The sequence below is a fragment of the Corapipo altera genome, unplaced genomic scaffold (assembly GCF_003945725.1).
Source record: "Corapipo altera isolate COAL_440 unplaced genomic scaffold, ASM394572v1 0, whole genome shotgun sequence".
Lineage (NCBI taxonomy): Eukaryota > Metazoa > Chordata > Aves > Passeriformes > Pipridae > Corapipo > Corapipo altera.
Window position 1 is genome coordinate 1,711,679 of NW_020884872.1, and position 13,852 is coordinate 1,725,530.

A 13,852-nucleotide genomic window follows, 5' to 3' on the forward strand; every position below is an offset into this window, starting at 1 on the left:
TAAACTACAAAATGCTACTATAATTTTTAAACTACAAAAATCAAAGCAGGTTTCCTATTTTAATCCACTGAAGCCCTGAAAACTATTTAATAAATGACAGGAATGAAGCAACTTCCATCTGTATCTGAGTGGATATTTTCAATATTTAGGTAAAACATGGAGTTCCACCAATAACTTAGGACAGAGGGCAGCTGAGTGGAAGTGGCTTTATTTTCTTAAAAAAAAAAAAAAAGGAGAAAAACAGACTTTTAAAAGAGAATTTTTTGTCATTTTAGTTTCTTTTTGTATCTTTTAATCTTCTAAAACACGGCTGAATCATCGAGTCAAATAAAAACATTCCTTTTATAACTTTATTACGTTATAGATTGCTCCAGTCTGGGGCATTGCTTAGGTGTAAAATCAATATTCCACTGCAGACACGGATTTTTATATCAGAAATTTACAGCTTGGCTCATGTAAAGTGCCCAGATATTTGGATACATGTTTAGTTCAGGTGTTATTTCAGCAGTTGTAGCTGGATAAGATCTTTTCTGAGAGGAATAAAATCACAAATGTCAACAGACATATCTACACTTTGTGGTATTCTGTTACTGGTGTTAAATAACCTCGAGTACAGATAATTTTTGACCTCCAGTGTTATGGTCTTTGTAAATTTGGATTTGACCTCTATTTATTTCACAGGGAAATTCAAATTACTGCATAAAATCAAAGGTAGTAGGAAGTTCTTTATATAATCCTGTCACATTGTTTTTCTTCAGATAACTCAGCCTGGTGTAAGAAAAAATTATATACTAGTTTAAAAGGCGTAAACCTTCTTAAATTATTACATTTTAAATTCGCCCTGGATTTCCTCATGTTTCAGGTAGAACAAGGGACACCCCAAATATAGCAGGTACATAATTTTGTTTTTCTAAAAGACTTGAATAATCACATACTTCCAGAAGCTGGGACTTCATAGCAAGATTAAAGGTAATAAGTTCTGGGAATGTGGATGCTGGTGAACTGTGAGGGTGGTGAGGGCCTGGAATAGGTTTCCCAGAGAAGCTGTGGCTGCCCCTGGATCCCTGGAAGTGTCCAAGGTCAGGTTGGATAAACTTGGAGCAACCTGGATTGGTGGAAGGTGTCCCTGCCCATGGCAGGGGGTTGGAACTGGATGACCTTTAAGGTCCCTTCCAACCCAAACCATTCAATTATTCCATGATCTGTTTGGTTTATCGGAAAGAAAATTGGGAGGTGACTTGATTACTATGTGTACATATTTCTGAGGAAAAAAAATACTGGCAACTAAAGGGCTGGTTTAGAAGTAAAAACGTATCAAGGAGCAATGTCTGTGCACTGAAACCACAAAAACTCGAGTTGGAATAATGCATTCATTCATAACTGGGAGTCTGATTAACCACAAGAAGAAAACACTGAGGCAAGCAGTGATTTCTTCCAGTTTTGATGCCTTCAGCTCAAGGCTGTGTGTTAGAGAAGGCAGAATTCAGGCAAAAAGAGGTTGAATTTTAATGACCTGCACTGCCCAGGTCACAACTAAGAGCTCATGCTCCCTTCTTTAAGTCTACAAGCCATGACTCAATGAAAGCCATAAGCCCCATGATCTGGGGGGGCTTTGGAGAATTTCAGCTCTGACTTAACAAAGTCTTTGAGCTGCCTTTTTACTTGCGTGGCCAGCGGCGAAAATGTAAAGCAATATGAACTGTGCTATGAGAGAAACCAACAGCTGGACTCTCTTTCTGAGGGTGGCTGGGGTGGGAAAAAAGGAATAATCTCCCTCACATACGTGTTATAAGTAGAATATGGCTCAGTGAATCACCTCACGTGCGAGTCTTCAGGCCAACTTTGCACCAGTTGTAAAAAAATAAATCCATGATATTTGACTGGGGTGGGTTAGCAGAAAGAGAAAGAAAGAAATAAAAGAGGAAAAAATGGTTTGATATCAATTCCAAATTATGTGTCCTAACTGTGCTCAGATCTCAGATGACTTCTCTGGCTCTTCACACCTTTGCAGATATTGCTGGCTGTGTTTCTGGTCTGCAGCACCGTAGTGAGCTTTGGCTTAGTTTTGCACCTCAGTTTTGCACTCCCTGTGACACCTGTATTTGGTATCAGCATTTCTGGGCCTCTCTCCCAGGATATGACAGGGTAATAGTAGTTTTTGAGACCTGGATAAGTGCAAAGTTTTGTTTCAGACTGACTGTAGAGACTTGGTGCATGTTGCAGATCTCCCCTCCTGAGTGCAGGAGAACTATTAGGTGGTGGTTGTGCTGCCAGGCCAAATTCTGCCTAGTCATCGAAACCCAGAATATCCTGAGTTAGAAGAGACCCATCAGAATCCTTCAGTCCAAGCCCTGGCCCTGTCCAGGACACCCCAACACTCCCCCCCATCCCTCAGAGCGTTGTCCAAACCCTCCTGGAGCTCTGGCAGCCTTGGGGCCGTGCCCACTGCCCTGGGGAGCCTGGTCAGTGCCCAGCACCCTCTGGGGGAAGAACCTTGTGCTGAGATCCACCCTGAGCCTGCCCTGTCCCAGCTCCAGCCCTTGCCTGGGTCCTGTCCCTGCTCCCAGCGAGCAGAGGTCGGAGCTGCCCCTCAGGAGGAGCTGCAGCCCCCGCTGAGCTCTGCCCTGGGGCTCCTCTGCTCCTGCAGCCCCTCTAAACCCTTCACCATCTTTGTGTCCATCCTTTGGACACTCTGTAAGAGCTTTAGATCTTACATTGTGGCACCCAAAACTGTCCCCAGGGTCGAGGTGAGGCCACCCCAGCCCAGAGCAGAAGAGCAACTCCAGAACTTCCCGCAGGCAGGGGAGGAGTTTGCCCCTTTCCTCACCTCACATGGAGCTTAAAAATAAATGTCCACCTGACCAGTAAATCTAAGTAGTCACAGCTCAGCAGCAAAGCATTTTGGTACTGGCAGGATGAGGGGACAGTGCTGGCAGAGATTTGGAGGTGATGTTACCAAGTGCCCTCTCCAGAGGTGATAATGTGTCCGAAACAGTGGCTGGTTATCAGGGACTGATTGCTGAGGATTCCTCCAGGATTATTGACCACAGCCAGCTCCCACCAGCACAATCTTTGGAGGGAACAATGTGCCAACACAAGCTGGGCTCCAATCAGGACCTTACGCCCCCAAATGATGTTACTTTAAAAATATTTTTGCTGCTGAACTGTCTCTACTCACTGTTCCTGCAGGAAGTTTTCTCTCACAGTTCACAGCACAGAGTGGAGGGCCTGTAGCAGGGCAGTAACACTAAACCATCCATCTCTTGAGATTGCAGCTGACACAAGCAAGAAAACAAGCAAAATAAAAGATATTTGCGGGTTCACCAAGACCAGGAATTAAACAATGCTGAGAGGGATTCAAGGAGTTAATCAGTGATGAGAAGGTTTCAGCATTTTTTGCTGCTCTTCAGTGTGTGTTTCCAGCCAGGCATTTTGTGTCTCTTATTGGTTTCAATTGCTTTTTCTGAGATTTTAAACCTCTAAAACATCTATATCTCCCCAAGTTTTGCTGACTCACACCAAGGCACGGTGCACTAAAAGCTGTTTATTAACGTTCCCCAGAGCAGGGAAAGGGAAAAAGAAATGTGTTGGTTGCTGCAGACATTCCAGTTGTCTGCTAACAACTGGATAATTCCTATATGATTAGTTGTAAGCCTAATGTAAGTTCCACAAGGAATGTGGAATACATTAGGTCAGACTTTCTCCACCCCAGCTGATGCTTTAAGGGCACCATTTCACTCAGCCCAGAAGCAAATCCCACACTTTTCCTCTCAGGGAAGAACTTCTTCCCTCCACACAAAAAGTTTGACATCAAAAGACAGGAATAGAAAATTTGGCATCTCTTTTACACTGAGTTTTAAAGAATTTCTTTTTTTCTAGCAGCACGTATGCAAAAGACAAACACTGGTAGGGAATTCTAGTTTTCATTAATTTAAAAATATTTTACAGGAGAACCATTATTGAATGATAATGGTTTAACATGATCCTGTTGTTACTTTGTTAGGGTTACTTTAAACTTGAGGAACACAGAAAATAGAATTTTTGATGGACAAAAATGGAAAAGAGGGTTGCTGACAAGCCACTAAAACGTCATTTTAATATAAAAAGAGTAAAATAAACCAAAAAGAGTAGAGTGTCTCACTGTAAATCCCATTGTTTTCCTTTCTGTTTAGTGCTCTGTTGAGATTTTTCTCCAAGGAAAGTTTGGAAGCATCACTTACAGGAGAAAGGGAAAATTTGGGTAAATGCAAGTAAAGGGCTGAGTTTGGATGGCAGGAATGGTAACAGAGACAATTTACCCTCTGCAGCACTGCCAGGCTTCTGAATATAATCAGGACACAGAACAAACTGTCTAAAAGGGGAGGAGATCTGGGTGGTTCGTGCAAGTTTGGAACTCCAGGACAAGCCAACAGCAGAACTGATCCCTTTCCTACCACAGCTGGAGCATTACCAGGGAAAACCAAGGGGAAACCAGGGAAAACCAACCCCCTTCTGTTGGCCAATCCCAGATTCCCAGCTTGAGGACTGTCTTGAAACTGTGTGTGCTGCTACGGAAGCATCTTTTCTCTGGGTGTCCACAGTGTTTTCACCTCTTTTTTGGTTTAGAAATTGGTGTCACCCTCATCCAGGATTAAGGGATACAGGTTGTGGCATTCTGTCTCCTGGTCAGCCTGGAGAAGAGAAGGCTTCAGGGAGATCTTAGAGCCTCTTCCAGTGCCTAAAGGGGCTCCAGGAAAGCTGGAGAGGGACTTTGGACAAGGGAAAGGACAAGGGGGAATGGCTTTAAGCTGGAGGAGGGCGGGGTTAGATGGGATATTGGGAAGGAATCCTTCCCTGTGAGGGTGGGGAGGCCCTGGCCCAGGTTGCCCAGAGAAGCTGTGGCTGCCCCTGGATCCGTGGAAGTGTCCAAGACCAGATTGGAGCAACCTGGGCTAGTGGAAGGTGTCCCTGCCCATGGCACTGGATGATCTTTGAGGTCCCTTCCAACCCAAACCATTCTGTGATTCTGTGTCTCACACAAATCTAGAGCCTTGTTGTGCTCACAAGGGTCAAACCAAGATCCTCACATCCTCTTTTATCAGCACTGTGCTGTGTGGGACCCAGATGCCTTGCAGACCACACAAGAATAAGAGTAGAACACGTGTGACTTTAAAGAACAGAGGAGGTAAGATGGAAATAACCACTAAATAACAACCAAAAGGGAAAAAAAATATGCAGAGTGCTTGGGGGATGGGCAGAAAAGTGTCATCCAAGCATGAACTTGTGGTATCTGTGTTTCCACCTGTAGAACAGTCCAGAAGGGGCATGGATGGAGCTTATCCCACCTGTGCCTTGTCTCCAGAGGATGCAGGTGTGTGTCTCCACACGAGGTGGACATGAGGGAAGGTAGAATCAGGTGACCTGCTCTAAAAGTGCCCCTTGAGAACAGTTTCCACCTCCTGCACTGGAGCTGAAATCTGACCCATCAGCTGTGTTTGGAGTTCCCAGTTTTAATGCTGCTTCGTGGGGTTTTTTTGGAGTGACAGATGAGATGCACATTCCTAAAACAGCTCTTGGTGCAGCACTGTGCACTTTGCATCCCCGTTTATATTCATTTACAGAGTGGTTCTGCAACAAAACAATGTCATGTTTTGCTAATGTCAAAACTTGAGAGCTTTGGAAACGGGGTGTAAAACAGCAGCTTTTACCTTAGGGAAAATAAAAGCATGAGAGGTGAAACTGTGGGAAAAAGTCACGAGGAACTGTTTTCTCAGTTCACTGTGCAACCACAGAATTGTGTGACTGCTTTCTTTCAAAATAGATGAAAGATGGAGTTGAAAGCAAAGATGAATTTCATAGTTGCTCCTCTAGGGATGGACAGTTCTGGCTTCCATAAAGCTAACCATAATTTCACAGAGAGGCTTGGAGAATCCTTCTTGGCAGTTGTGCAATAGGAGTGAACAAATGCACGGATTCTTCATCCAAAATAGCAAAGGCCCATTTCCTTTACCACGACATTTATTCTGTTTATGAGAGCGTGAAAATACAAATCTGTAGAACATAAACAGGCTGTTTTATTCTTGCCCAGTGCTTGAAGTCGAACTGTGTTGCAAGATGGACGAGCTAAGAAAAAAAAAAAAGTGATTATTGGAGAGGACACACTTTGTAGAAATGGGACTTTGTGCCCTGAGAGAGAAATACATCTTCTGTTTGTCCACAGCCAGCAGGGTTTTTCTATGTTCTCATTCTTGGGTTGCTGTGTTTCAGCTCTGTGGGTATGTAGGGACAAGTTTGGGCTGGGATTTGAATGAAGCCATTTATTTTCTGCCTCATTTATGGCTTTTATTGGATCTACTAAACTCCATCGTAACAGAGCTTGAGGGAGGGAGCTCTGTGAGCTGGCCAGGAAATGTAGGAATATTTAGTAGAATAGAAATACTCCTATGAACCTGATGTGGGAAACGTGGAATTTGGAAAACAATCAGCAGTGGTGGATTTGAAATGGACATCTTGGATATGGATATGGATTCTGACCTCACAGAATCATGGAATCATAGAACAGTTGGGTTGGAAAGGACTTTAAGAGTGTCTGCAACCTGTTGGTCTCACCTTTTCTCTATGATGGATAGAAATAGTTTATACATTGATTTTTGAACATTTTCTTAACACTTAAGGTGTTAACATCCCTTGCACTAATACATTTACATAGATTATATATACAAATAATTAAATGCAGTGGTTAAACTTCAGTTATTATATGGTATGAACATTCTCTAGTAATTAAGAAGGCCGTTTTCCTTCAGTATTGCTTATTTTCTGACTCAGTCATGACATTTTATTAATCATAACATTTTCCTAGTCATTATTCTCTCTCTCAAGTTTCATATCTATGTGCTTAATCCACAGATCCCTTGATCTTTAACTACTTAAGAACTGGAAGCACTTCACTGGTATCTTTTCTGTTTCAAACCTTCTTGATAGCCCAAGGATCCTCTCTGTGCTCACACCTTTGCTTGAAAAAACACCAGTGATATCAATAATTACATTACTAGGCCAAGATGCTTTATGCTGGTTTTTTTTTTACCAGTTTTTCAAAACTTCATTCTAACTGATAAACTCACAACTTTTCAGAATAGTTGGTTACATTCACCTCTTATTTAAGCCTGAAGTGCTTATTTTATATTTGCCAGTTTTGTGTCTTCCTGAATTTGAGAATTTTGCTCCATCCCATGACATTGTTCTGTTTTTTAGAGCAGGTGCTCACTATTTGTGCCACAGGCTTTCTTTCCCCTGCTTTATCCTGAGTTTCCATGTCTCCTATTCTCACAATTTTGTGATTAACCTCTGCAGCAGGACAGCTGCCTCAGTAATCACTCTGCTCAGGACTCATCTGATTTCTCCTATTTGAATATTCAGTGTCTCCCTCTTTGCTGGCTAAACCTTTAAGTACCTCATTTTCTTTCCGCATCCTCTTCATCAGAGCAGATGATCTTAATTACATCAGGTACAGCCTGGATGTGATATTTGAAGTTCTGCATTATACTGATGGCTGTGTTATCATCCAGCAGGATACCAGGGCTTTTATTTCTCAGCTTTACAACTGCAAATTTAATTTGGTTCTTTTTTACTTTGCTGCCCACTCCTTTTACTTTTGAGAGTACTGAAGGAGTCACACTGGTGAAGGTACCAGTTAATAGAAGACTAATTTTATATGAACACTAATTCACACCGTTCACAGTCTTGCACTTCCAATTTTTTATGTGAGGGGTTTGGTCTTATTGCTCCTCCATATTTTGCAACCTCTCCATCAAGCCTGGAGATGGTTTTATTCCCAGTAGGCACACACAAGTACACAGAGCCCACCAGGGACAGGTCACCAAGGACAGCAGAGCTTTGACAGCCACCACAAACACACTGACAGCTCTCAGATCACCAGGGACAACATCCATGTCCTGCTCCTGCTTGTAGCCAGCTGGGGGTCAACCTCTTCTTCCAGGAAATGGCCTCAAACTGTGCCATGGGAGGCCCAGGTTGGACATCAGGAGAAATTTCCTCCTGGAAAGGGTGGTGAGGCCTTGGCAGGGGCTACCTGGGGAGGTTTGGAGTGCCCAGCCCTGGAGGTGTCCAAGGAAGGCCTGGCCATGGCACTCAGTGCTCTGGGCTGGAGGACAAGGTGGGCATCGGGCACAGGGTGGACTCCATGGTCTGGGAGGGCTTTTCCAACCCAAATGATTCTGGGATTCTGCTTTCCCTTGCCAGTGAGTCAGTCTCAAAGTTTGGCCGTAGATTTTATGCCCTCACACAAACACACTCACAAGGATCTCACTGTGGTGGCTTTTGTGTTCTCCAGCTCCAATCCTGCAAACCAGATGTCAGGTTCCATGGAGCACCTGCCCATTATTCACTGGGCACCTCGACACAGAATCACAGAATGGGGAGGGTTGAAAGGGCCCACAGTGTCCCATCTGGTCCAACCTCCCTGCTCCAACAGGGTCATCCCAGAGCACACGGCACAGGATTGTGTCCAGATGGATCTGGAATATCTCCAGTGAGGAGACTCCACACCCTCTCTGTTCAGTGCTGGGTCACTGCCCAGCAAAGAAGTTCTTCCTCATGTCCAGGTGGAACTTCCTGGGCATCAGTTCCTGCCCGTTCCTCTTGTGCCATTGCTGGGCCCCCCCGAGCAGAGCCTGGTCCATCCTCTACCCCCTCCCTGCAGACCCTACAGACCTGGGGGAGGTCCCCTCTCAGTGTCTGCTCTGGAGGCTGAACAGCTCCAGCTCCCTCAGCCTTTCCTGCTCCCAGAGATGCTCCATCCCTTCAGCATCTCCGCAGCCTCCACTGGACCTGCTCCAGGGGGTCCATATCCCTCCTGTCCTGGTGTGAGGTCATCCCTATTGAAGCCATGAACTTCACTGATGCTCCCAATGTCCAGATCCATTCTTTACTCATGAGATCAGGTTTCAGCAATAGCAATCTGTACTCTATGCCTTCCTCCCATCAAACAGTCTAAGTTTATATTTAAAACTCTACATCAGGTGTGTCAGTTCATTCAAGTGCCTGTTTTTCCCCATAAGGATCTAATTTGAATTAGGGAGATAAATGGAAAATTCAAATACTCAGGAAGTGTTTCTTTTTCCTCCTTTCTAAATCCATTTTCTGTGGTTGTATCTTCAGACCTTTAAACTCAGAACTTATTATAGAGAGGGAATTGGTTTCCAGGTAGTGATGTGAGGCTCAAACCAGTGCAGGTGTGTGGCCAAGAGGGGTTCACTGGGTGATGGATGCAGAAAAATCAGGAATACAACTGAGCAGTTAAATCACAGCAAGGCTCCAGTTGATGACAGTGGAAACTTTATGGGGAGTTAGGAGGAAACACACACTGCAGCAAGCTGGGAACTCTTCTGCTTCCCTGACTTTCCTACTCACAGATGTACCAGATGAGTTCTCTTTCTTGTCTTTATATAGTTGTGTTCTGCCAAACTGTATTTTCAGTAAAAAAAAAAGTCAGAACTACTTATGGTGTCTGAACTATTAAGGGGAATAATTAACATTAAATAGTAACACATTCCTACCAGAAAATATGTGTGTACCTGAGCTATAAAAAATACTGAAATATTTCTAGAGGTTATCCATTAAGATATTAGTTTAAAAATAACTTACCAAGATGGTTTTGGAAGTCAGTGAAACAGGTAGTAACGTTGCATATGGAGCCCAGAAGGTCTGGGCATGACCAGCTACATACACTCAGTTTATTCCAAACCCACTGAACTGTCTTGTTTCCCACTCTGTTTTTATTTTGGAGAGTATCTTAATTTATATACACTCCAAAGGACACTCTTCCTTCCCTTTACCAACAGGGTCTGGTATTAGCTGTTCAAAAACAAGGTGATTGCCTTGTGAAGGGTGGCAAAACCAGAATTTTGGGGACGTTATCGTGTTGGCTTTTCCAAATTTCACAGGGAATTCTAACACAAAGGTGAAATAAATCCTGAGGGCAGAGATGGAGTGGGGAAGCAGAAGTGCTGAGGTTGAGACATAAACACCTCAGTGAACTCATCGAGGGGAATGTTATGGGCAGTTTGGAAATCTCCAGTAACAAATAAGCAGTGTGGTTTATCCTTTCAGAATATGAAATTGAGAGATCATTTTTCCTGAGGATGAAGTGTGTCCTAGCCAAGAGGAATGCAGGATTGACATGCAGTGGATACAAGGTAATGTATGTATTTTTGTTCCAGCCCTCAATTGTTCAACAACTGACAATTTTATTTATTTAGATGGGGTTTTTTTACACCTATGTAGCTGAGAGCAAAGTCTGTGATGAAAAGAGCCAGTAAAGATCCAAAAAATCCCACTCCTGATTGCAGATCCCTTTAGTAATGCGAGTCTAAACTCTCTCACAGTGAGCTGGAGTTTGCTCTGTGGCACATTCCCACGTCTTGATCCCTGCTCTTCCAGGCTGGGGAATTAGCTGGAGCCCAGCCACGGAGCTGCAAGGAGAGCACACAGCTAGGTCTTATTCCCCTGTGGAACTGGAGGCAGGTGAGGCAGGAACCCAGACACAGGAATTTGGAACCTTTCCACATCCCTCAGCCTCTGCTTGAGCCGCCACCCAGTTGCACAAGTCACCTCGTTGGCCTCCACATGAATGTTATTCCAAACAACCACGGCCACCACCCCAGGGCTGAATTGTACTAAACCACTAAGTCTGTTTGGAAATCTCGCTGTTTGTATTATTTTTTTCTCTTTATGACATGAAATCAGAGGCCACAGCGAATGCTGAGGTTTTAGGAGAGCAGCTGCCCCTCAGGTAGTTTTTATTTTCAGCTTTGCAGGTAGTTTTTATCCTCAGCTTTGCAGTGTGTATTTGCTGCTTTTGGAGCCACACAGAATAATTCTATCTCCATCAGGGAGGGTAATTCACATGCAGCCTGGTGAGCATTCTTTTTGTTTGAGTTATTCCAAACCAAAAAGAAAAGCTTGCAAGAGAAGCAGAGCTCCTTAAAGGAATGTGTTCAAAGTGCAGCCATATGTCTGTTTATTTACCTACCTGGTTGGACTGATAATTCTTCATTACATGAACCCTGTTTGCTCAGCTGCTTCCCAGCAAAAATGATCCTGTCCCAGAGCTGAATGTGAAATCAGGTAAAAGAGTAGAGCTTGTAGTGGTGGTATCTCTGTGTTTTAATTCCCATTTACCTCTTCTAGTCAGAGGCATCACCTTCTTTTGCTCTCTATTAAAAGTTTGCACAGTGAAACATTAAAGGATTCATTTAATCTAGAGAGTTGTTGGCCTAAATTTATTCCCTTTGACTGTACTTAGAGTCAGGACTTAATTTTTTAAAAAAAATCACTTTATTAGGTAAAGCACAGGAAAAACTCATGGACTAAGTGATCTGGGAATTCAGATCTGTTGAGAGATCTTAAAGAAGCTCTTCTTGTTATTGTACTTTTGCTAAATATATTAATCACTTAGTGATTGGAAAGGAGGAAGGCAGGTTATAGAGGAGGAGCCTATTTACAGGTTTAATGGGTTGTTCAGGAATAGTAAATACAGTGAAAATTAATTTGTTTCCATTAGACACAGTTAAAAGTCAAACAAACAGATAAATTAAGCTAAAGGATGTGTGTGTATGCCTGATGCTTGCAGTAGAAAATTGCCAGGAGCACCAATGATCTCCGAATACCAGCACTACATTAACTCCATCTTATGTTCTGGAAGAGTCCCCAGGTTACATTTTCCCCTCCTCTTTAGCTGACATCGTGAATTTTTACAGCCTAACACTGACATTATCACCTCTGTGATTAGGAATTGTATACAGGGATTCCGAAATCTGATCTCAGGACTTGGGCGTGTGTCAGGAGAATATCATCTGAACTTGACCAGAGAACTTCAAACTCATTTCTTGTGCATTTACACATACAGCAGTCAAGCCTTATAAATGGGATGCATTAGTATCCACTGGATTTTTAAAGTGTCTGGTTTTCACGAGAATAACTCCTCAGAATGTAAATGTTTTTATGTGTGTGTGAGAGATGGTCGTTGCAAAAAAGCAGCTTCCAGAGTTTTTATCAATGAACACGAGTTCTGTCTGTATCTACAAGAAAATATTAACTAGAAATCAGTTAGGTAGTCCCCCAAGAGCATGTGCTTTAATACTGGATTAACCATGTGGGCAGTAAACACAGATTTTGTGTTTACTGTGTTTGGATCTCCATTTACGAACCCACCGCAACCCCGAAGCTTTAACAGGCTAAGCAGAATTTAATGTTTTAAGGATGTGTGGCTTTATGAAACCATTAATAATGAGTTGTTGGCTGCCTTACCATCAGAAACTGTGTTTTCTTCCCCTTCCAGGTGATCCACTGCAGTGGCTACTTGAAGATCCGCCAGTACATGCTCGATATGTCTCTGTACGACTCCTGCTACCAAATCGTTGGGCTGGTGGCTGTAGGTCAGTCTTTACCTCCCAGTGCAATCACCGAGATCAAACTTCACAGCAACATGTTTATGTTCAGAGCAAGCTTGGACTTAAAGTTGATATTCCTGGATTCCAGGTAAGCAGCTCTTCCGTTTCGAGCATCAAAACCTTTTCAAGGTCGAGCGTTAACGCGGGCCACGGTGGTTTCCAAACACGTCAAAACATCCATGAAAAAATAAAGCAGGCCAAAATAGATCTGGAACTCAAAGGCCATGTGAGTCTTCAAAGCCTTTCAGGCAGCTGGATAGACCATGCTTTGTCTTGAATGCCAAGAAATAGGAGCCTGGACAATTTAACCTGGAGTTACCTACGGTTGCAGAGAGTCTGAAGCCTTCTTGCAGCAGGTTTTCATCACATGAGCAGTGACACATTTTTACCTTAAATGACACAGATTTTAACATACAAAGCTGGCAGAAGGAATGAGGGTGTACCAGAAAAAACCACCCCACGACTGGAACACCGAGATAAAATGGCTACTGGGGTCACTCAGAAAGTTTTTGACAGAGTAGTAAGAAAAGTGAGTTTTTTGCACTTTTTTGTACCTTAATCATGAAATCAGTGCTCTTGATGGGGTTGTGGGCGTGAAAATTAATTCCATTTTCTACTGCATGGAAACACGGCCTTCTCAAACAAAATTTGGGGAAAACAGGTATTGCTGAGGAAAAACAACCCTGCCTTCACTCTCAGCTGGTAGGAGAAGAGCCCAGAACCAGAACTAAAACGATTGATTTCTCTGGTTTTGAAGCAGAGTAATTCGTAACACACAATGGTACTTTGTACAGTGCAGTTCAAGATACCTGAGGGGAAAAGCCCAATACACACAATATTGACAAGATGATTATCCTTCAAAAATCCCTGCCTGTGGAGTGTGTGTCCCATATTTCCCTGACATGCTGGATTTGCAAGAAGCAGAAATTATATTCATGTGCAGCAGTGACAAAGAATCTGTATCCAAGACAGTGGGGAAGTCTGGCATGGCAGGCCAACCATGCAGGAACATGTTCCTTCTCCGTGCTGAGTCCATGGGACAGTGGGCCATCAGCTGCTAAAATACAAAGAACTTCTTGTTTCTGGGATAATTCCTATTTTTTTGGCGCATGTTACTTAATGTAACAGCTACAAAGAAGCACGAGGGGGTTTAGCAACATGTCTTTGCATGTGGAAAAAAGAAAAAAAGGAAATGATGTGCCTGAGAGGAACTGCCTGGAGACATAAGTGTCTTCAAAGGAGACAGAACAACCAGAGGTGTTGACAGGAGCAAGGAGAGACCCCGAGCTGTGTTTGCCAAAGAGCAGATGGGTGTCATCCACACACGGGGCAATCGGGGGTATTAAGCGTTGCCAAAACCTCCTGCTCTCCCAGCTGAGCAAACCAAGCTTTGTTTGCTCAGA

The 13,852-nt window shown here is 43.4% G+C and overlaps 1 protein-coding gene across 1 annotated transcript in view; it reads left to right on the forward strand.

Moving 5' to 3' along the window:
* The window catches only part of SIM2 (SIM bHLH transcription factor 2), a 54,649-nt gene that overhangs the window by 20,354 nt on the left and 20,443 nt on the right, over positions 1–13,852 (forward strand). The window contains exons 5-6 of the mRNA XM_027634789.1: positions 10,108–10,193; positions 12,338–12,537. Of these exons, the coding sequence (XP_027490590.1) occupies positions 10,108–10,193; positions 12,338–12,537 (286 nt within the window). The remainder of the gene's footprint in view (positions 1–10,107; positions 10,194–12,337; positions 12,538–13,852) is intronic.